The sequence below is a fragment of the Watersipora subatra genome, chromosome 4 (assembly GCF_963576615.1).
Source record: "Watersipora subatra chromosome 4, tzWatSuba1.1, whole genome shotgun sequence".
Classification (NCBI taxonomy): domain Eukaryota; kingdom Metazoa; phylum Bryozoa; class Gymnolaemata; order Cheilostomatida; family Watersiporidae; genus Watersipora; species Watersipora subatra.
This window is the reverse complement of record NC_088711.1, coordinates 28,568,387-28,594,008: the sequence shown is the minus strand read 5'-3', so window position 1 is coordinate 28,594,008 and position 25,622 is coordinate 28,568,387. Positions and strand designations below refer to the sequence as shown.

Genomic DNA, 25,622 nt, shown 5'->3' with positions numbered 1-25,622 from the left:
AAAGTTACCATGCACTTGTATGAAGTTACCATGCACTTGTATGAAGTTACCATGCACTTGTACAAAGTTACCATGCACTTGTACAAAGTTACCATGCACTTGTACAAAGTTACCATAAACTTGTACAAAGTTACCATGCACTTGTACAAAGTTACCATGCACTTGTACAAAGTTACCATAAACTTGTACAAAGTTACCATAAACTTGTACAAAGTTACCATGCACTTGTATGAAGTTACCATGCACTTGTATGAAGTTACCATGCACTTGTACAAAGTTACCATAAACTTGTACAAAGTTACCATGCACTTGTATGAAGTTACCATGCACTTGTATGAAGTTACCATGCACTTGTACAAAGTTACCATGCACTTGTACAAAGTTACCATGCACTTGTACAAAGTTACCATGCACTTGTACAAAGTTACCATGCACTTGTACAAAGTTACCATGCACTTGTACAAAGTTACCATGCACTTGTACAAAGTTACCATGCACTTGTACAAAGTTACCATGCACTTGTACAAAGTTACCATAAACTTGTACAAAGTTACCATAAACTTGTACAAAGTTACCATGCACTTGTATGAAGTTACCATGCACTTGTATGAAGTTACCATGCACTTGTACAAAGTTACCATGCACTTGTACAAAGTTACCATGCACTTGTATGAAGTTACCATGCACTTGTATGAAGTTACCATGCACTTGTACAAAGTTACCATGCACTTGTACAAAGTTACCATGCACTTGTACAAAGTTACCATTCACTTGTACAAAGTTACCATAAACTTGTACAAAGTTACCATAAACTTGTACAAAGTTACCATGCACTTGTATGAAGTTACCATGCACTTGTATGAAGTTACCATGCACTTGTACAAAGTTACCATAAACTTGTACAAAGTTACCATGCACTTGTATGAAGTTACCATGCACTTGTATGAAGTTACCATGCACTTGTACAAAGTTACCATGCACTTGTACAAAGTTACCATGCACTTGTACAAAGTTACCATGCACTTGTACAAAGTTACCATGCACTTGTACAAAGTTACCATGCACTTGTACAAAGTTACCATGCACTTGTACAAAGTTACCATGCACTTGTACAAAGTTACCATGCACTTGTACAAAGTTACCATAAACTTGTACAAAGTTACCATAAACTTGTACAAAGTTACCATGCACTTGTATGAAGTTACCATGCACTTGTACAAAGTTACCATGCACTTGTATAAAGTTACCATGCACTTGTATGAAGTTACCATGCACTTGTACAAAGTTACCATGCACTTGTACAAAGTTACCATGCACTTGTATAAAGTTACCATGCACTTGTACAAAGTTACCATGCACTTGTACAAAGTTACCATAAACTTGTACAAAGTTACCATGCACTTGTATGAAGTTACCATGCACTTGTATGAAGTTACCATGCACTTGTACAAAGTTACCATAAACTTGTACAAAGTTACCATGCACTTGTATGAAGTTACCATGCACTTGTATGAAGTTACCATGCACTTGTACAAAGTTACCATGCACTTGTACAAAGTTACCATGCACTTGTACAAAGTTACCATGCACTTGTACAAAGTTACCATGCACTTGTACAAAGTTACCATGCACTTGTACAAAGTTACCATGCACTTGTACAAAGTTACCATGCACTTGTACAAAGTTACCATGCACTTGTACAAAGTTACCATAAACTTGTACAAAGTTACCATAAACTTGTACAAAGTTACCATGCACTTGTATGAAGTTACCATGCACTTGTACAAAGTTACCATGCACTTGTATAAAGTTACCATGCACTTGTATGAAGTTACCATGCACTTGTACAAAGTTACCATGCACTTGTACAAAGTTACCATGCACTTGTACAAAGTTACCATGCACTTGTATAAAGTTACCATGCACTTGTATGAAGTTACCATGCACTTGTACAAAGTTACCATGCACTTGTACAAAGTTACCATGCACTTGTACAAAGTTACCATGCACTTGTACAAAGTTACCATGCACTTGTACAAAGTTACCATGCACTTGTATGAAGTTACCATGCACTTGTACAAAGTTACCATGCACTTGTACAAAGTTACCATGCACTTGTACAAAGTTACCATGCACTTGTATAAAGTTACCATGCACTTGTATGAAGTTACCATGCACTTGTACAAAGTTACCATGCACTTGTACAAAGTTACCATGCACTTGTACAAAGTTACCATGCACTTGTACAAAGTTACCATGCACTTGTACAAAGTTACCATGCACTTGTATGAAGTTACCATGCACTTGTACAAAGTTACCATGGACTTGTATGAAGTTACCATGCACTTGTACAAAGTTACCATGCACTTGTACAAAGTTACCATGCACTTGTATGAAGTTACCATGCACTTGTATAAAGTTACCATGCACTTGTACAAAGTTACCATGCACTTGTACAAAGTTACCATGCACTTGTACAAAGTTACCATGCACTTGTATGAAGTTACCATGCACTTGTATGAAGTTACCATGCACTTGTACAAAGTTACCATGCACTTGTACAAAGTTACCATGCACTTGTACAAAGTTACCATGCACTTGTACAAAGTTACCATGCACTTGTATGAAGTTACCATGCACTTGTACAAAGTTACCATGGACTTGTATGAAGTTACCATGCACTTGTACAAAGTTACCATGCACTTGTACAAAGTTACCATGCACTTGTATGAAGTTACCATGCACTTGTACAAAGTTACCATGCACTTGTATGAAGTTACCATGCACTTGTATGAAGTTACCATGCACTTGTACAAAGTTACCATGCACTTGTACAAAGTTACCATGCACTTGTACAAAGTTACCATGCACTTGTACAAAGTTACCATGCACTTGTACAAAGTTACCATGCACTTGTACAAAGTTACCATGCACTTGTATGAAGTTACCATGCACTTGTACAAAGTTACCATGCACTTGTACAAAGTTACCATGCACTTGTATGAAGTTACCATGCACTTGTATGAAGTTACCATGCACTTGTATGAAGTTACCATGCACTTGTACAAAGTTACCATGCACTTGTACAAAGTTACCATGCACTTGTACAAAGTTACCATGCACTTGTACAAAGTTACCATGCACTTGTACAAAGTTACCATGCACTTGTATGAAGTTACCATGCACTTGTACAAAGTTACCATGCACTTGTACAAAGTTACCATGCACTTGTACAAAGTTACCATGCACTTGTATAAAGTTACCATGCACTTGTATGAAGTTACCATGCACTTGTACAAAGTTACCATGCACTTGTACAAAGTTACCATGCACTTGTACAAAGTTACCATGCACTTGTACAAAGTTACCATGCACTTGTACAAAGTTACCATGCACTTGTATGAAGTTACCATGCACTTGTACAAAGTTACCATGGACTTGTATGAAGTTACCATGCACTTGTACAAAGTTACCATGCACTTGTACAAAGTTACCATGCACTTGTATGAAGTTACCATGCACTTGTATAAAGTTACCATGCACTTGTATGAAGTTACCATGCACTTGTACAAAGTTACCATGCACTTGTACAAAGTTACCATGCACTTGTATGAAGTTACCATGCACTTGTATGAAGTTACCATGCACTTGTACAAAGTTACCATGCACTTGTACAAAGTTACCATGCACTTGTACAAAGTTACCATGCACTTGTACAAAGTTACCATGCACTTGTATGAAGTTACCATGCACTTGTACAAAGTTACCATGGACTTGTATGAAGTTACCATGCACTTGTACAAAGTTACCATGCACTTGTACAAAGTTACCATGCACTTGTATGAAGTTACCATGCACTTGTACAAAGTTACCATGCACTTGTACAAAGTTACCATGCACTTGTACAAAGTTACCATGCACTTGTACAAAGTTACCATGCACTTGTATGAAGTTACCATGCACTTGTACAAAGTTACCATGCACTTGTACAAAGTTACCATGCACTTGTACAAAGTTACCATGCACTTGTACAAAGTTACCATGCACTTGTACAAAGTTACCATGCACTTGTACAGAATTTAGTAGATTTTATCAGAAAGTGTCAGTATTTTTCTATCATTTGCGATTGTTTTTGATGTTTGAGGAGATTTGGCTGTCAGGATGTTTCAAGATTAAAGTCTACAAAACTTGATCACGGTTCAAAAGCTCAGAAGAAAAATACATGATAACAAAAAAATTAATAACAACAAAGTTTTATCGCAGTTCAGATGCTCCAAAGAAAAATGCTTGTCCAAAAATGACGCAAGCAGTCACACTTCCTGTTTGTCCCTCTCGTTATGACATCGACAATTGCTTTCAAGTTGCAGTATTACATAAGTTACATTTTATTTTGAGTTTGTTCATGAATGTAAAAATAAATCTTCAAATTGAGTTTCAGATATATTACTATAGAAGTTTCAAATGATTTCAAGAAAAATGCAGGTTGGTTAGAATTTTTTCCATTGTTTTTCTCCAAGTGCTATGAAAACATATGAGTACCCAATACTGATGAGACCGTATATACATATATATAACTTATAAACAATTATATATTATAACAATTACAGACTATTGAGTTGGGATGTTTGGGCAGGTTTTTTTTCTTCTGAGTGTTTAGCTGCGATCAAGTTCTGTTGATTTTCATCTTAAAACATCCTAGTAGTCAGGCCACCTAGTAGTCAGGCCACCTAGTAGTCAGGCCACCTAGTAGTCAGGCCACCTAGTAGTCAGGCCACCTAGTTGTCAGGCCACCTAAAACAACCAACAAAATCTCAAATGATAGAAAATATCTATACTTTCTGATAAAAATTTATAAAACTTGACATGAGTGACATTAAAAAACAACTTATGATTGTTGATTATTGATTATTATTGTTTATTTATGGCAGCGAGTAGCTAGTGGAGTTACTGTTTCTTTACGACAGCGAGTAGCTAGTCGAGTTACTGTTTCTTTATGGCAGCGAGTAGCTAGTCGAGTTACTGTTTCTATGGCAGCGAGTAGCTAGTCGAGTTACTGTTTCTATGGCAGCGAGTAGCTAGTCGAGTTACTGTTTCTATGGCAGCGAGTAGCTAGTCGAGTTACTGTTTCTATGGCAGCGAGTAGCTAGTGGAGTTACTGTTTCTATGGCAGCGAGTAGCTAGTCGAGTTACTGTTTCTATGGCAGCGAGTAGCTAGTCGAGTTACTGTTTCTATGGCAGCGAGTAGCTAGTCGAGTTACTGTTTCTATGGCAACGAGTAGCTAGTCGAGTTACTGTTTCTATGGCAGCAAGTAGCTAGTCGAGTTACTGTTTCTTTACTAATCAAGATTTTAAAAATATCTGAAACCAGACATGGTTTTCAACAACAATCTATTTCAGAAAACTGCACCAAAACCATTTTCCCATTAACTTATTTTTTCATGTTTAATTAATTTTAAGACAATAAAATGACCTTTTACCACATTGACAATGCTCTAAACTCTTTAGGTTAATACCTCGGGTAGTATATACAAGTAGTATGCATCAAATGTTTATAACTTCTCTATTAATAGCAAAGGCTAGGCTAGATAATGGAGCAAAGGCTAGGCTAGATAATGGGCCATAACCATAGCAATTCGGACTCCAGTTGGGCTTTTTCTAACTTTTGTATATAATAAACGCATAGAAATAGCTTGTCTGTTTTGTTCTGATAGAAAGTCAAAACAAAGTTATACACTAATATACTACACAAAAACACAACAATATATACATGTAGCTGCTAAAAACTAAAGATGGAGGAAAGTGGGTAGAAGAAGAGGAAGCGTTAACCAGTCATCGAGCTTTGCGGTTGGGTTTTCCAGCTTATCTCAGATGTTCGAGTTCAGAATTTTTGTTCAAATAACGAAATCTAGATTTTCATGCTCAAATTTAGATTTTTTTAAATCTAAAACACCTACAAACCGAGATTAGGCTGTATTTGAATAAGATATCAGCAAATATTCTTATTTTACATGGAACAAAACAATGAAAAATCTTATAAATATCCTTACATAGCTTAATTACTTCAAATCTTAGTATTAGCATGGTCTCCATTTTAGCGCTAACATTATCCTAAAGTAAAAATGTAGCAAATTCAATTTAAACAGAAATACCTAGCAAATGAACTCAGCAGACTAATGAAGCAAATGAACTCAAAAGACCAATTCAATTGACGGAAACATCTTTCAAGAATAATTAGTACCGTATTATAACCATATCAGTAGATGTCGCGTTAACACCATATACAGTGAAACTCGGATAACTCAAACTTCAAGGGACCGAGCAAAAGTGTTCGAATTATCAGAGCGTTCAAGTTATCAGAGCACTGTCACAAGTCCATGTATTTACTTATTTATTAGTAGATACATGTACATATACAAACTATAATATAAATCAAAAGCACAAATGACTTGTTTCAAATTTAATGCTTCTAATGTAAAGCTTAAAACGTTTTTATCAAAAAGTATAGAGATTTTTCTATCACTTGAGATTGGTTTGTTGTTTGAGGTGATGTTATTGCCAGGACGTTTTTTAGATTGACATTGGCAAAACTTGATCGTTGCTGAAATGCTCAAAAGAAAAGACATCTTTTTCTTTTGAGCGTTTTACCCGCGATCAATTTTGCCGATTTTTCTTGAAGTTTATGCAAAGATTACCTTACTTTACCTGGGATTCGTTAAGAGCAACACTCCGAGGCAGTTCAATTAAAAGTTTTACGAGGTTTTACGGTATATTGTATATCACTCACGCTTTTTGAATGGATACTTATTGAATGTACACACGTATTCTGTGTTTAGGTCAAACGATGAATAGTTTTTTAGCTAAGACAACGTATACGTTTAATTACTTACAACAATTTTTAAGACGTTTTAAACATTCAACATTCCGACGTTGATTCAACACGGAATCAACGTCGGAAAACTATTCATCACGGGCTAGCCGGGTCACGCACTCAAAGATTTTCGCCACGCAAATACAAAACAAAAACAACATGCTGTTTTTGTTTTGTATGTGCGTGGCGAAAATCCTTGCGCCCGTGACCCGGCTAGCCCGTGCTATTCATCGTATAGCAGGATAAATCAAATTTCACCAAACCTTTAGAAAAGTCGTTGACAAAAATATTTTGCCGATGGAGGTAATAACGACGCTTATGAATTACGAAAAGTTGAGGTTTACCTCTATGGCTTGGAATAAAGTGATTTTCTAGAGCGATAGCCACCGTTTCGGTAGCCGTTGGGCAAAAAACAGTTCGTTATAACAGTGTTGAGTTCGAGTTATATAGAGCCATTTATCATTGCGTGGGAACGGACCAAGCAAATCCATTCGAGTTAACCATGTGTTCGCTATATCCGAGGGCGAGTTATCCATGTTTCACTGTATAAAGATATCAGTAGATGTCACATTAACACCATATATAAAGATATCGGTAGATGTCGCGTTAACACCATATCTAAAGATATCGGTAGATGTCACATTAACACAATATATAAAGATATCGGTAGATGTCACATTAACACCATATCTAAAGATATCGGTAGATGTCGCGTTAACACAATATATAAAAATGAAACTTGCTAAAAAGCGTTTCTTTTTCGACTATTCAAGTAGATCAAAGCTGAAAATAAAACAAAACTTGCTTTGAGCTAACAGCCAGTCAGGATGCAAGTTGAGTGTCAAATCTGTTGTAATCAACATTAAGATTCCTTTATTACAATCTGCAAGTTGCTGAGTTATGGCAGCCAATAGGACTCTTCACGGGAACAGCCAATAGGACTCTTCACGGAAACAGCCAATGTAAATAGTGACTAAATTCTCACCATATCTGTTTCCTTTTTGATAAGACTAGTAAAACGAGAAACGACTGAATGTTATACAAGACATTTGCGGAGCGGCCTTTAGGTAATTCGAGAATGATTCATTTATGAGCATTATCAGAAAGAGCCGATTGAGTGTTTGCAACAGTTGGCAGACTGGCTACGTGAAATCGCAAACATCATCTCATACAGACTTTACTAGCCATTCTTTCTTCTAGAAACTGAATTTTTATCAAAACATGAACTTTTTTATTTGTAGTGCTTTCTCCTAAAACGGTATTTTTTACAATAGGGATTTTTCAAACAACCAAAATTTTGCCAATTCTTCAAATTGCAGTAGATCTAACAATAATACAGTATAATTACATTGTAGGATTGTAAGTCCAACTTGATATTTCTGTCTAAATAATTTTAATGCAAATAACACAGATAATACAAATAACACAAATAATACATATAATACAAATAATACAAATTAAGTACAAATAAGGTTTCTAACAAAAAGTCATTATAATTTGGTGTCACCATCTTTACAAAAACTGTTTACATCTACTCGTGGGCCCTAAGGTGGTAAAGATGACGCAAGATCAAAATGATCTGAAATTGGTCTCTAAATACAGCTTATAAAGACACTTGCCATGAGCCTTTTTAGTCTTCATTCCATAAATAAATATTATTACATGAAACCAAGAACCAAATAAAAAAGGGCTTTTAGTTGCTCATAACATAGTTTTTTTTAAACAGATTCTGGTATGTTGCAAATGTTTTTTGTGCTTGCCACACAAAAGAAAAATTTCATACATAATCAAAATAATATTTTATTTATGTTAAAGAAGTAAATTTATCTATAGACTAGACTCAAAGAGTTTGTACTTTGTGACTAAACATGATAGATAAATAGTAGCTTTATTAGCAGAGGTCAATGTCGTTAAAACAAATTAGTCCATGAGACAAAAACCAAATAACAGTAAAGTAAATTATGCGTATTGAAAAAAGCTATTTTTGCATAACTCTGGTCTATAATGTAAATTGGTAAGGTGTTGGTGTCCGGTATAAAATGGGGTGGTTTTTACGGAATTAGGAATGTAATGGACTGTTAGGCAAATTGGAGATACGATTTGATCAGATTTGATCAGGCAGATTTGAGATTCGATACATATTTTCTTCTTGCCATTTTTTAGTCCACAAAACAATTTGTAGGTCTTTTAGAAATTGTTATTGGACCAGTCTTATCGTAAAGTTTTGTGGTAGATTCCCTTTTAAAAAGTTCACTGTGACCTTTCAAGAGTTCCATGACTGACTAATTGATAGAAACAAGAGTGATGCCAGCAAATGAACTTATCACTCCGGGTTTCACAGTTCCTCTCAGGGTCAACGCATAAAGGGAATTTTTGTTTGACAAGGAAGTTCGACTTAGGACAAGTGAACTGGTCATTATCAGGGCACGTACTGCACTCACCTACTTTTTGACTTTGATGATAAACATAAGAAAACATTTGAATGTCAAATCCGTATGTTGCACAATTTAATTGCAAAGTGGTGGCAGGTGGTGGCGGGTGGTTGCTGATAAAGAAGGAAATAGGGATTAAGGCTTATATTGGCCTTATGATAAAACTACAGTAATATGTATTCAACAATAATATTTAACACGATGATACATTACTCGCAACAGGAGGTATTTGTCATATTTATCGTCCAATCATGCTGCACCAGTTCATCTTGAATAAACCAGCTAAAAGCTTTTATTTCTCGGACGTAGTTTATAAGCTTTCAACATACATGTAGCTAACCAGTTTTTTTAAATATTTCGACACTTAGAATAATGGTGGTTGTATTATGAGCACTTTCTTAACTATGTGTGAAGTTCATAAAATACTTTCCTAAATGTTTAGCAAGCTTTCACCTATTTATACCTCTATGACTCAATTCTTAAAAGATTCTCACCTAAATGCTAAATGCTTAGCCTTTTGTTGTGTTTCCAAAATCAGTAATTCAAAAAAACACTGAAATATGCAAAAGGTAGAAAATTTTACATGTATGTTCACTAAACTACCTGACAAATCAAACCAAAGTCAGTTATGCACTGCCATGATGGTGCACAAATCAAGCTAGCTTGAAAAAATGAAATTATCTATTGAGTATGTATATTCAAGTAATTTATTGTAACTTAATCTTTATTTGTCTGGTTTGTGACTTGCTGCGTAACAGTACAATCGTTATCGAAATTTAATAACAATTTTACTTGTAACAAGGTTTTATTGCAGCTAATAAGAATTTTTTGGCAGATAGGACTATTTAATATTTACTAAAGAATTTATTATGCAAATTTGGTCTTTATTGAAGATCACCTTCAGTTGGCCTTGTCTATAGACCAGTCAAGCTTTTTGCAAAACTATTGTGAATTCTGACAGGATTTCACATATACTAACAGTACTTTCACCTATTTTGTGGTTACCATTGAGCTGCAGGACGTGGCAGCGCTGCCGAAATGTGCGCAGGACAAGTTACTAGTTGTATAAGAGTAATAGAATGTTAATTGCCTACAGCGTATTCAGCACTAATATGACAACCTCACAAACTGAGTCTTGTTATAGTTGATTTATATGTACGTACATGTTGGAGAGCACGCAAGGTAGGTGAGATTATTATATAATTAAAATCTGCTGTCTAAAGGTTGGTGCAGTGGTTGGGGTCATTTTCAGTGAGTATACAAGTCATTTGGGGTTCTAACTTTTTCTAACCTACTAAAATCTACTAGCGTACTAAAACCTAACAATTGTGCAAGGCGAGGGGAAGGGAGAAATTTTTCCATCCAACTCACTGACCAAATTGTTGACCAATCCTCTGACCAATCAGATGAGAAGATGGAGTCATTTCTTTAGTTAGGCTTAAATTACTTTTGATTAGAATAACCTTTTGTTATTTCACATATTTTTTCACTTTTAAATTTAAATTGCAACATGCGTAATTTGAAACTTATGAAACTTATTAGCTTTGGCAGCAAAACAATGAGGCAAAATGTAATACTTATTGGTGTGGCAAAAACTGCAAGGTAATAAAAAATATTACCTTATATAAAAATTATTATAAAAATTTATTAAAAAAAACTTATTATAAAAATATTGGGTTACCTACTCTCTCACAACAGGCAGACCAAGCATAAAAAAGCTAAAGATTTTCTTGAAAAGCAAACAGGTAGCACTAGTAGTTTCATGTTAAATGTTCCTCGAATAGCTTTATTACCATGAAACCTTTGAAACTACCTCAGGCTAAGTCAACTCAAGTTTTTAAATTCTTTCCATTATCGGAAAATACAGTTGTAAAGGAAGCCACCAGGAATTATTCTTCAGCAATGTGCAGGCTTTCCATAATTCGCTAGGTAAGCTTGCTGTGCATAAGTACTTTGCTATCCGTTAGGGACCTCATAGTTCACAACACAAGCTAAGCACACCTTACCACTGTTGTCGACAGGACAAACGAAAACGTCAGCAAAGAAACACTCGTCCTTGCTCATACTACGTTGCTAGTATCAAGAATTTTGCTCATCTGTATGGACAGATAACTAAAGGTAAAGAGGCTTCATTTGGTTTGTTCACACGTTCAGTTTGTTTGTGTTTCATGCACATACTGTATAGCTGGACTCATTATGGACACTTTGCAGTTTTACGGTCAACGGCATAAACATACACACACACATTCTAAGCATCGGTCATACTCAACTGGCAACCCATACAAGACGTAACCTATTTATCATTTTTAAAATTGAACATGCAAATCAAACCATTAAATTAATATTTATGTTGCTCTATACAGCTTTCTACAATGTACCTGGTGTATGCCGTCAATGTGTCTTGTGTATCCTGCCAATGTACCTGGTGTATGCTGCCAATGTGTTTGGGCTATGTTGCCAATTATCATTTCATCGTGGCTTGTATATACATTTCATACATATACACTACATGTAAGAGGCTTAAAGCAGGCCTAGAGCAGCTTAAAGCAGGCCTAGAGCAGCTTGTTCTTAACACTTGTAGCCTTTGTAGCCCTTGCACTGTAATGCCTTTCTTGTAGTCCTTGGTACTGTATTGTCCTTCTTGTAGTCCTTGTACTGTATTGTCCTTCTTGTAGCCCTTGTACTGTATTGCCCTTCTTGTAGCCCTTGTACTGTATTGTCCTTCTTGTAGCCCTTGTACTGTATTGTCCTTATTGTAGCCTTTGTACTGTATTGTTCTTCTTGTAGCCCTTGTACTGTATTGTCCTTATTGTAGTCCTTGTACTGTATTGTCCTTCTTGTAGCCCTTGTACTGTATTGTCCTTATTGAAGCCCTTGTACTGTATTGTCCTTCTTGTAGCCCTTGTACTGTATTGTCCTTCTTGTAGTCCTTGTACTGTATTGTCCTTCTTGTAGCCCTTGTACTGTATTGTCCTTATTGTAGCCCTTGTACTGTATTGTCCTTATTGTAGCCCTTGTACTGTATTGTCCTTCCTGTAGCCCTTGTACTGTATTGTCCTTCTTGTAGCCCTTGGACTGTATTGTCCTTCTTGTAACCCTTGTACTGGATTGTCCTTATTGTAGCCCTTGTACTGTATTGTCCTTCTTGTAGTCCTTGTACTGTATTGTCCTTCCTGTAGCCCATGTACTGTATTGTCCTTCCTGTAGCCCTTGTACTGTATTGTCCTTCCTGTAGTCCTTGTACTGTATTGTCCTTATTGTAGCCCTCGTACTGTATTGTCCTTCTTGTAGCCCTTGTACTGTATTGTCCTTCTTGTAGCCCTTGTACTGTATTGTTGTTCTTGTAACCCTTGTACTGTATTGCCCTTCTTGTAGCCCTCGTACTGTATTGTCCTTCTTGTAGCCCTTGTACTGTATAGTCCTTCTTGTAGCCCTTGTACTGTATTGTCCTTCTTGTAGCCCTTGTACTGTATTGTCCTTCTTGTAACCCTTGTACTGGATTGTCCTTATTGTAGCCCTTGTACTGTATTGTCCTTCTTGTAGTCCTTGTACTGTATTGTCCTTCCTGTAGCCCATGTACTGTATTGTCCTTCCTGTAGCCCTTGTACTGTATTGTCCTTCCTGTAGTCCTTGTACTGTATTGTCCTTATTGTAGCCCTCGTACTGTATTGTCCTTCTTGTAGCCCTTGTACTGTATTGTCCTTCTTGTAGCCTTTGTACAGTATTGTCCTTCTTGTAGCCCTTGTACTGTATTGCCCTTCTTGTAGCCCTTGTACTGTATTGCCCTTCTTGTAGTCCTTGTACTGTATTGTCCTTCTTGTAGTCCTTGTACTGTATTGTCCTTCTTGTAGTCCTTGTACTGTATTGTACTTCTTGTAGTCCTTGTACTGTATTGTCCTTCTTGTAGCCCTTGTACTGTATTGCCCTTCTTGTAGCCCATGTACTGTATCGCCCTCTTTGTAGCCCTTGTTCCATGGTAATTAAGTGCTATAGTCATAGCCCTTGTTCCATGGTAATTAAATGCTATAATCATAGCCCTTGTTCCATGGTAATTAAGTCCTATAGTCATAGCCCTTGTTCCGTGGTAATTAAGTGCTATAGTCATAGCCCTTGTTCCATGGTAATTAAGTGCTATAGTCATAGCCCTTGTTCCATGGTAATTAAGTGCTATAGTCATAGCCCTTGTTCCATGGTAATTAAGTGCTATAGTCATAGCCCTTGTTCCATGGTAATTAAGTGCTATAGTCATAGCCCTTGTTCCTTGGTAATTATGTGTTATAGTCATAGCCCTTCTACCTATCAAGCATAAGCTGATAAGTAAATGCTCCAGTAGAACAGTCAACTGGAATGCGAGAGTTAAAATAGCAGACAATCAAATATTGCTGTCATAATATACAATGCTAGGTGACGTGAGGTCTTTCACAACAATTAACGCTAACTACATATATTTGTGCATTATATTTATTTGATTTTGAATGGTGTGTAAATTCCTTTCCAATGATCCCCTTTTATCCAATCAGCAAGCGTTTTAGAAGTAAAGCACATTGGTCCTCATGATTATTTAAGATCACTCCCTTGTTTGGTTTACCCCGCGCTACATCAACCATCGAATCACTGCGCATCATACGACGGCTATCGAATCACTGCGCATCATACGACGGCTATCGAATCACTGCGCATCATACGACAGCTACTGTATATTATTTACTCTAAACTAAATTAGCAATTCTCTTAAGGCGTGAGTGGCGTTGAGTACAGGTGAACTCATACATCATTCACTGATGCCTCAACAACAGCGAGTTTACTCAATGGTTTTTTGGTGCGCTTCAGTGTTTGGAGAGCAAGCTGAGAGACGTAAATTTTTATGGTAAATATTTACAAAGAATGTTCGCCAGCACAAATCCTCTTAGAACAGTCAATAATACTCACCAGTCTTTCTTCGTCACGGAATTTGGCAGCGGTCAACAAACGTTTGCTGATGGCATCATTGCCTTATCCATAAACCTTCAACTCGCTACAAACTAATAACGCGTAAATTTCGTAAATCAGGAAGCAGAATATGACAAGAAAATAGCACAAGAAGATTGTTCTGGCAATCGTACCTCCTACAATATTAACATTGTGGTATTTAATTAATCGTATGATGTCGGTTTCAAATTTATCTCCCAAAATGACTTCCAAAAGGGAATAATTGCAGAGTTAGCCAAAAGTCTACAACTATGAACTAACAGGAAACCTTTATAAAAATCCTAACTGTTGGCAACATATTTATTCATCTTAGTGTATATACATGTAACTCTTAAAGGTTGACTTGCAACAAAATTCACGTTACAGTTATTTGGTATCAAAAGATTCACCATGTTTTACTCTGTGGGTTGTAAGTGCCAAATACGTGGAAAAGTGATTACAAGCTCTTAAAAGCTCCAAAACGAAAAGCCGCCGTAGATTGGAATCTGTTTATTTTTCTGACGTATTCATTACAGTTGGTTGTCGTCTTGTCATGTGATGTTCTCACGTGAATTGAAAGGCCAATAAAAAGCTCAACATAAAACTTATCGTAGCACTAGTTTATGACAAACACTTCGGGTTTTACCGAAGACCCCGTATCAAATATAGATGCTCGCTACTTTACAGTTTTCTTTCGGCATTATTCAATCATGATTACGACCCAATACTTCGCAAATGATTTTTGCAGCACTTTTCGATTATCACGGGTGACCAACAGGCTTGTCATGATTATCACACAATGATATGTACTCCTTCGAGCTGAGGTTAAAAAGTTTAATGATTTTTTACGGTAAGTTATAAGATATCACTGCTAAAAGTGACAGCAATACAATGACGATAAAACAGACGTGTAAGAACAATAGACATGGTTTAATTGAATGCATGAAGTATATTTGTGAAAATATTTCGACGAATGAGGTTGCATGAAAGTGTAAACAGAAACCATCCTGTAACAACTACATCCATTTGTGCCGTTTTGCAAAGTGAATCCAAACTACGGCGGTCTCGTGTGGCTGCAATTAACTGTTTGTTTTTTAGATTTTAAGAGCTTGTAGTCACATTCCCATATATTTTGCACCTACAACAGAATAAGACATGATGAATCTTATGATACCAAATAACTGTAATGTGAATTTTGTTGCAAGTCAACCTTTAAGAATATATATAGCTATAACCAAGATGTGCGATATATTTCATATTAGATTGTTATACATAAGTAATTAACAAAAACGCTATTCCTAACTAATTATAATACAAAAAGGCAAAATGGAAAAATCTTGTTAAATTATTAAGACGCCGTTATAATGCTCACAACATACAAAGCTACCTGTACTTTTCGAAAATGTGCAAAGCTAGCTGTACTTTTTGACAGTGCTCAGAGCTAGTTGTAATTTTCTGCGATATACAGAGCTACATGTTCTCTGCTACCGAACAAATATCTATAAGACTCTAGCTGACTACTTAAGTTATAAAACAATAAACAGACAGAAACGACCAACTTTTTCAGCTTGTGCTTTTCAAGCATGTTTTAGTTACGAATAATAATCATTAACCAGTCATAAACCTTTTCACAGTAAAATTATTTGCCAGGAATGAGTGACTAGCAACTGCTGTAACTACTGTAACTATTGTAACTATTGTAACTACTGTAACTATTGTAACTATTGTAACCTGATTGCGAGTGCCATCTTTAGCAGTGACTAGCCTTACTCCCGGCATAGCCTGGGGTTTCCTTCATTTTAATCAGATAGCCCGCAGCACACGTGCAGAACAATCCATAAACATGTTTATTTAGTATAGTTCTCCTTAATGGGTGCGAAGGCACATTTTTGAGTTTTGGAACTAAATATTTTGACGATCCGGTGGAAGGCGCACACTAACAGACAGATACAAAAGCGAAGTGGAATTTATTAGCAGTGATTTGTTGGAGCTCAATATGTTTGTGATTTATCCGTTACCCCAGCAACTGCGGACTGATCTAGTTAAACTCATAGTATACTCATCGCCGTCGAGTGGAGTAAAGTATTTTAGCTATTTGTTCATTGTTATCTCTTAAGTGTTCGTTACAAGAGCACTTCATTTTAAATATATTCCAACGTTGAGATACAAAGCTAATCTGTTTCGACAATATTGCTTCATACGCTAAAACCTTTTTATGTTGAAGCTAGCGTCCTGAAAAAAATACACCGCAAATTATTAATTCGTTCCACAACCCCCATTCTATTACAACATCTTAATAAATACTGAATGTAAATCACACATAGCTTCAAAACAAATACTTTATATAAAAACATGTAAAAATGTAAATTCAAAATCTAAATTATGTGTAAAAACTAAATTAATAAGTAAAAATCAATAAGATTTATTCTTACTCTACTCTGAAGGTGCTAAAACGGCAGCGTATTGGTACAGATGCAGAGGTTGGATCAGCAGCATAATTTACTCTAAGACTAAGGGGAAGTTTAGGCTACTTATGTATATATATATATAAACTAGGTGAATGCCCGTGTTGCACAGATATAGTAAAAAAAGTTTTTTGCGCAGAAACTAATCTTTAATCAACAAATACAACATTTACCATTTTAACTTTTAAATAGAGGTGTTTGTTAATATCTGTGTGTGTCCAGCCGATGCCTAATTCAAATATTAAAAGTTTGAAGCAATAGCTAAAACAAGATTGTTGAAAAACATTTCCTACTTATTATGCTACACATTTGTCCAAGATTTAAAACAGCTTATAGACCGTGACAGGTAATGTAGTTGCTATTTATAGACCGTGACAGGTAATGTAGTTGCTATTTATAGACCGTGACAGGTAATGTAGTTGCTATTTATAGACCGTGGCAGGTAATGTAGTTGCTATTTATAGACCGTGACAGGTAATGTAGTTGCTATTTATAGACCGTGACAGGTAATGTAGTTGCTATTTATAGACCGTGACAGGTAATGTAGTTGCTATTTATAGACCGTGACAGGTAATGTAGTTGCTATTTATAGACCGTGACAGGTAATGTAGTTGCTATTTATAGACCGTGACAGGTAATGTAGTTGCTATTTATAGACCGTGACAGGTAATGTAGTTGCTATTTATAGACCGTGACAGGTAATGTAGTTGCTATTTATAGACCGTGACAGGTAATGTAGTTGCTATTTATAGACCGTGGCAGGTAATGTAGTTGCTATTTATAGACCGTGACAGGTAATGTAGTTGCTATTTATAGACCGTGACAGGTAATGTAGTTGCTATTTATAGACCGTGACAGGTAATGTAGTTGCTATTTATAGACCGTGACAGGTAATGTAGTTGCTATTTATAGACCGTGACAGGTAATGTAGTTGCTATTTATAGACCGTGACAGGTAATGTAGTTGCTATTTATAGACCGTGACAGGTAATGTAGTTGCTATTTATAGACCGTGACAGGTAATGTAGTTGCTATTTATAGACCGTGACAGGTAATGTAGTTGCTATTTATAGACCGTGACAGGTAATGTAGTTGCTATTTATAGACCGTGACAGGTAATGTAGTTGCTATTTATAGACCGTGGCAGGTAATGTAGTTGCTATTTATAGACCGTGACAGGTAATGTAGTTGCTATTTATAGACCGTGACAGGTAATGTAGTTGCTATTTATAGACCGTGACAGGTAATGTAGTTGCTATTTATAGACCGTGGCAGGTAATGTAGTTGCTATTTATAGACCGTGACAGGTAATGTAGTTGCTATTTATAGACCGTGACAGGTAATGTAGTTGCTATTTATAGACCGTGACAGGTAATGTAGTTGCTATTTATAGACCGTGACAGGTAATGTAGTTGCTATTTATAGACCGTGACAGGTAATGTAGTTGCTATTTATAGACCGTGGCAGGTAATGTAGTTGCTATTTATAGACCGTGACAGGTAATGTAGTTGCTATTTATAGACCGTGACAGGTAATGTAGTTGCTATTTATAGACCGTGGCAGGTAATGTAGTTGCTATTGGCTAAGTATTTTTACTCAATGGATTTGAGTAACTTAAGCTAGTCTAAATATTTTCTATAATAAGAGCCGTGTCCTTCCTTCTGTTAAGAAAAAAGATCACAAACTCAACCCACAAAAATTGAACCTGTACATTCTGCAGATGCCCGAATGTGAAGCCGAGCTTACCACCACTAAGTCACAGAGATAGCTTGTGGTATGGCTTTGAATAATTGTACTTATAATCGTTACGCGTCATGATCTCTCACACAATCATGATTTTCAAGTGTATTAGAATTTTTCAAGTGTGCTAATTCTTTCTTATTATCACAAGCAGGTTGTGTGGTGCCCTGGATAGCACACCTGTCAGCAGAACCATTTTTTCTGAGTTCAATGCCTGCGCGAATTGGTTTTTTCATTCCTTGAATTTAATCGCCATAACTGTACATACGACAGAAAAACAACCCCTTAGATTTATATAGATATAATGCTGAATGCTGAAAGCTTGGCGTTAGTAATATGAAAATATTTTGCACAGAAAATTTATTTTTATATTATCTTGTTTTTACAATTTTACATAAATTATGCATTAATTTTACTACCGGTAATTATTTTAGCTAGTTAATTACAGTTTTAACCACTGCTTACCGTCTTCATTAGACTTTTAATAAATTAATTAAACAGCATCCTAGATGAATACTTGACGTTGCACGGGTAATAAAAAAGCTTTGCATAGAAAATTAATTTTTAATCAACATACATACAGCATTTTTAAGTGGTTGGTTTTAGGAACCAAACAGAGTAAAACCAAATATTTTCGGCTTTACTCTGTTTGGCAGAAGACACGGAGCATATGCGTGTGAAGTTTGGATTAAGTCAGCCAAAAGATCGGAAAACAGATGGCCTTTACGCAGACTAACAAACGCACCCCACACCTCACAATTCAGACCCCACACCTCACAATTCACACCCCACACCTCACAATTCACACCCCACACCTCACAATTCACACCCCACACCTCACATTTCACACCTCAGATTTTACACCTCACATTTCACACCTCAGATTTCACACCTCACAACCCACACCTTACACCACATACCCCACACCTCACTTTTCAGACCACTTATGTCACACCACACACCACACACCACACACCACACACCACACACCACACACCACACACCACACACCACACACCACACACCACACACCACACACCACACACCACACACCACACACCACACACCACACACCACACACCACACACCACACACCACACACCACACACCACACACCACACACCACACACCACATACCCCACACACCACATTTCACATCCTACACCTCATATTTTACATCTCACAACCCACACCTTACACAACAAAACCCACACCTCACATTTCACACCACTCAAGTCACACCAATCACCACATTTCAAACGTCACACGTCACACGTCACACGTCACATCACACACGTCACACCACACGCGTCACACCACACACGTCACACCACACACGTCACACCACACGCATCATACCATACACCTCACACTCCACACCACACACCTCAAACTCCACACATCTCACACTCCACACACTCCAACACTCCGCACACCACACACCTCGCACACCACACACCTCGCACACCTCGCACACCTCGCACACCTCGCAGACCTCGCAGACCTCGCACACCTCGCACACCTCGCAGACCTCGCACACCTCGCACACCTCGCACACCTCGCACACCTCGCACACCTCGCACACCTCGCACACCTCGCACACCTCGCACACCTCGCACACCTCGCACACCTCGCACACCTCGCACACCTCGCACACCTCGCACACCTCGCACACCTCGCACACCTCGCACACCTCGCACACCTCGCACACCTCGCACACCTCGCACACCTCGCACACCTCGCACACCTCGCACACCTCGCACACCTCGCACACCTCGCACACCTCGCACACCTCGCACACCTCGCACACCTCGCACACCTCGCACACCTCGCACACCTCGCACACCTCGCACACCTCGCACACCTCGCACACCTCGCACACCTCGCACACCTCGCACACCTCGCACACCTCGCACACCTCGCACACCTCGCACACCTCGCACACCTCGCACACCTCGCACACCTCGCACACCTCGCACACCTCGCACACCTCGCACACCTCGCACACCTCGCACACCTCACATATTTAGCTCTAGAGTGGATTTATAACAGTTACTGCAGCCTGGACTATAAAGTTTTGGATTTGTAACAGTTACTGCAGCCTGGATTATAAAGTTTTGGATTTGTGACAGTTACTGCAGCCTGGATTATAAAGTTATGGATTTGTGACAGTTACTGCAGCCTGGATTATAAAGTTATGGATTTGTGACAGTTACTGCAGCCTGGATTATAAAGTTTTGGATTTGTGACAGTTACTGCAGCCTGGACTATAAGGTCTTGGATTTGTAACAGTTACTGCAGCCTGGACTATAAGGTCTTGGATTTGTGACAGTTACTGCAGCCTGGACTATAAAGTCTTGGATTAGTGACAGTTACTGCAGCCTGGACTATAAAGTCTTAGATTAGTGACAGTTACTGCAGCCTGGACTATAAAGTCTTGGATTAGTGACAGTTACTGCAGCCTGGACTATAAAGTCTTGGATTAGTGACAGTTACTGCAGCCTGGACTATAAAGTCTTGGATTAGTGACAGTTACTGCAGCCTGGACTATAAAGTCTTAGATTAGTGACAGTTACTGCAGCCTGGACTATAAAGTCTTGGATTAGTAACAGTTACTGCAGCCTGGACTATAAAGTCTTGGATTAGTGACAGTTACTGCAGCCTGGACTATAAAGTCTTGGATTAGTAACAGTTACTGCAGCCTGGACTATAAAGTCTTGGATTAGTGACAGTTACTGCAGCCTGGACTATAAAGTCTTGGATTAGTGACAGTTACTGCAGCCTGGACTATAAAGTCTTAGATTAGTGACAGTTACTGCAGCCTGGACTATAAAGTCTTGGATTAGTAACAGTTACTGCAGCCTGGACTATAAAGTCTTGGATTAGTGACAGTTACTGCAGCCTGGACTATAAAGTTTTGGATTTGTAACAGTTACTGCAGCCTGGATTATAAAGTTTTGGATTTGTGACAGTTACTGCAGCCTGGATTATAAAGTTATGGATTTGTGACAGTTACTGCAGCCTGGATTATAAAGTTATGGATTTGTGACAGTTACTGCAGCCTGGATTATAAAGTTTTGGATTTGTGACAGTTACTGCAGCCTGGACTATAAGGTCTTGGATTTGTAACAGTTACTGCAGCCTGGACTATAAGGTCTTGGATTTGTGACAGTTACTGCAGCCTGGACTATAAAGTCTTGGATTAGTGACAGTTACTGCAGCCTGGACTATAAAGTCTTAGATTAGTGACAGTTACTGCAGCCTGGACTATAAAGTCTTGGATTAGTGACAGTTACTGCAGCCTGGACTATAAAGTCTTGGATTAGTGACAGTTACTGCAGCCTGGACTATAAAGTCTTGGATTAGTGACAGTTACTGCAGCCTGGACTATAAAGTCTTAGATTAGTGACAGTTACTGCAGCCTGGACTATAAAGTCTTGGATTAGTAACAGTTACTGCAGCCTGGACTATAAAGTCTTGGATTAGTGACAGTTACTGCAGCCTGGACTATAAAGTCTTGGATTAGTAACAGTTACTGCAGCCTGGACTATAAAGTCTTGGATTAGTGACAGTTACTGCAGCCTGGACTATAAAGTCTTGGATTAGTGACAGTTACTGCAGCCTGGACTATAAAGTCTTGGATTAGTGACAGTTACTGCAGCCTGGACTATAAAGTCTTGGATTAGTGACAGTTACTGCAGCCTGGACTATAAAGTCTTGGATTAGTGACAGTTACTGCAGCCTGGACTATAAAGTCTTGGATTAGTGACAGTTACTGCAGCCTGGACTATAAAGTCTTGGATTAGTGACAGTTACTGCAGCCTGGACTATAAAGTCTTGGATTAGTGACAGTTACTGCAGCCTGGACTATAAAGTCTTGGATTAGTGACAGTTACTGCAGCCTGGACTATAAAGATGAACTTACACAAAATGTTAGTAGATTTTATCAGGAAGTATCAGTATTTGTCTATCATTTGCAAGTTATTCAGGTTTGAAGTAATCTGACTGCTGAGATGTTTCCAAGTTAAAATCGACCATACTTGATCGCGGCCAAAAATCTCAGAAGAAAAATACGTGCAAAATGATGTAACTAGTTGCTATCCTTGCTATAGTTGCTATCCTTGCTATAGTTGCTATCATTGCTATAGTTGATATCGGCTATTGCTTTCAAGTTGCAGCATTACACATCTCTATTATGTCGGTCTATTTGCAACTATTATAGACGTCATAATCACACTTTTGTTTGATTTTACCATTTTAACCGCGATTAGTTTAGTCGATTTTAACTTAGAAACATCCTGACAGTCAGATCACCTTAAACATCAAAAACAATTGCAAATGATAGATAAGTACCAATACTTTATAATAAAGTCTACCAACATTTTGTGCGAGTTGATCTTTAAGCTGTAAGTTATCAACTTAGATACAGTCCAAGATATCTTGTGCAATTCAGTTACATGTATATTAATATCAATTATTAAACTTTCTGATCAATTGGAAACATACAATCAGCTCGTAATGCGTCAAATGATCTTGCAACCTACTCTCAGAGTGTCAGAGTCACCCACAACCACCTTCAAATGTCTGCTGATTTCTCTATTGCGTGGTTTACATGGCTATGAGTCAGCAATCAGGTGCTGCCTGCGAATTCACTTATATTGGATTTACAATAATAAAGTGACCAAGTGGAGCAAAGCACATGCAAAACATGCAGCTTATAGCTATTGTTGTGATAACTAAAAAAATATTGTTGATCAGAAAAGAAGGCGAAGATATGCGAAAGATTTAATACGACCAGCTGTTATTATGGACAGTCATATAGCCGCTTTTTATTGCTAATAATCATGCAATTATTGTAGTTGTTATTGTTATTATTTTTGCTTATTCATATTATCATCGGTTCTCTCTTCCAATTAATAATATTGTCATAATTACTAATTCCTGTCATAATTACTAATAATCATAATATTGTCGTAATCCTAGTTGCCTTTGATGTTACTTTTGCAGGTGCAAATGATAAAATGGTGGTTGATGTAGGGCAGGTGGTAATCAGACATACACAATCCATCTTCGGTTTAAAATTTTAGTCACATTATATTATTAATCTTGCTGTTTCTTGCAATAAAAGTATACAAGTTACATATGTATTAAAATAGTAAGTACTTGCTTTAAATTCAATTTCAAAACAGTTGATAGCTAAAATATTATAAGAATATATATACTACACTGCGTTAAAATATAACATAATTTTTACTATAATAAGAACAGTGTCTGTCCTTTTGTTCGAAGCCACATTAAGAGCTTTAAGAAAGAAAATTGGCTCGTGCAGGAATTGAACTTCAGTGCTCTGATTTACAGTCGGGCACTCTAACCACTACACCACTCAGCTGCCATTACAGTGGGGCACTCTAACCATTACACCACTCAGCTGCCATTACAGTTGGGCACTCTAACCACTACACCATTCAGCTGCCATTACAGTCGGACACTCTAACCACTACATCACTCAGCTGCCATTACAGTCGGACACTCTAACCACTACACCACTCAGCTGCCATTACAGTTGGGCACTCTAACCACTACACCACTCAGCTGCCATTACAGTCGGGCACTTTAACCACTACACCACTCAGCTGCCATTACAGTTGGGCACTCTAACCACTACACCACTCAGCTGCCATTACAGTGGGGCACTCTAACCACTACACCACTCAGCTGCCATTACAGTCGGGCACTTTAACCACTACACCACTCAGCTGCCATTACAGTTGGGCACTCTAACCACTACACCACTCAGCTGCTATTACAGTGGGGCACTCTAACCATTACACCACTCAGCTGCCATTACAGTCGGGCACTCTAACCACTACACCATTCAGCTGCCATTACAGTCGGGCACTCTAACCACTACACCACTCAGCTGCCATTACAGTGGGGCACTCTAACCATTACACCACTCAGCTGCCATTACAGTCGGGCACTCTAACCACTACACCACTCAGCTGCTATTACAGTGGGGCACTCTAACCACTACACCACTCAGCTGCCATTACAGTTGGGCACTCTAACCACTACACCATTCAGCTGCCATCACAGTCGGGCACTCTAACCACTACACCACTCAGCTGCCATTGTACACTGATTACTCATTACGATCTCTCACGGTGCACACGACTAGCAAGGGTACTGGCAAGGGTACTGGCAAGGGTACTGGCAAGGGTACTGGCAAGGGTACTGGCAAGGGTACTGGCAAGGGTACTGGCAAGGGTACTGGCAAGGGTACTGGCAAGGGTACTGGCAAGGGTACTGGCAAGGGTACTGGCAAGGGTACTGGCAAGGGTACTGGCAAGGGTACTGGCAAGGGTACTGGCAAGGGTACTGGCAAGGGTACTGGCAAGGGTACTGGCAAGGGTACTGGCAAGGGTACTGGCAAGGGTACTGGCAAGGGTACTGGCAAGGGTACTGGCAAGGGTACTGGCAAGGGTACTGGCAAGGGTACTGGCAAGGGTACTGGCAAGGGTACTGGCAAGGGTACTGGCAAGGGTACTGGCAAGGGTACTGGCAAGGGTACTGGCAAGGGTACTGGCAAGGGTACTGGCAAGGGTACTGGCAAGGGTACTAGTGTAATATAATATAATACTATGAACAAGCAGTAAAAGTTAAAGCTTATGAAGATTTAAGAGTAAGTCAAGTTCAAGAGCGTAGATAACAACCAACTCCGATTTCTCACACTTAGTCTTCAAGCTCGAAAAGTTAGTGGGGTCAAAGCTTCTCAAGGTCAGTTTGGAAGGGAACTCTGTAGCTTGTCCAATGGGCAAAACGAATTCACACTAAACATTTGCAAATCTTCTCTGATTTTATTAAAATGTCTTCAAAAAACTTTTTGATATCCACAAGGCAAATATTCATTTGGAGAAAATGCGAGCCTTTCTTTTGGAATAGCGCACTATCGACTTTATAACATCAGCATAAAAACTCTTTTGAGTTGAGTAGCTAGATGACTTTGGAGCTACTACTATCACTGATTAACCTAACTGGGAGTTAGAGCTACTACTATTGCTGATTAACCTAACTGGGAGTTGGAGCAATATTTCTGATGTTCTAATTGTTGAACCAGAGGCAAAATGAATACTGTAATTTGGATAATGAGTTATTCATATACAGCATTCTC

At 38.1% G+C, this 25,622-nt stretch overlaps 1 protein-coding gene across 1 annotated transcript; it reads right to left on the bottom strand.

Annotated features, from left to right (window-relative positions):
- Positions 1-19,839: 19,839 nt before the first annotated feature.
- LOC137394119 (inner ear-specific collagen-like) lies at positions 19,840-22,707 on the bottom strand. The gene is made up of 2 exons (XM_068080839.1): positions 22,689-22,707; positions 19,840-20,459 (listed from the first exon to the last, which is right to left on the bottom strand). The coding sequence occupies exons 1-2, from the start codon at positions 22,705-22,707 to the stop codon at positions 19,840-19,842; spliced, it is 639 nt and encodes a 212-aa protein (XP_067936940.1).
- Positions 22,708-25,622: the final 2,915 nt, after the last annotated feature.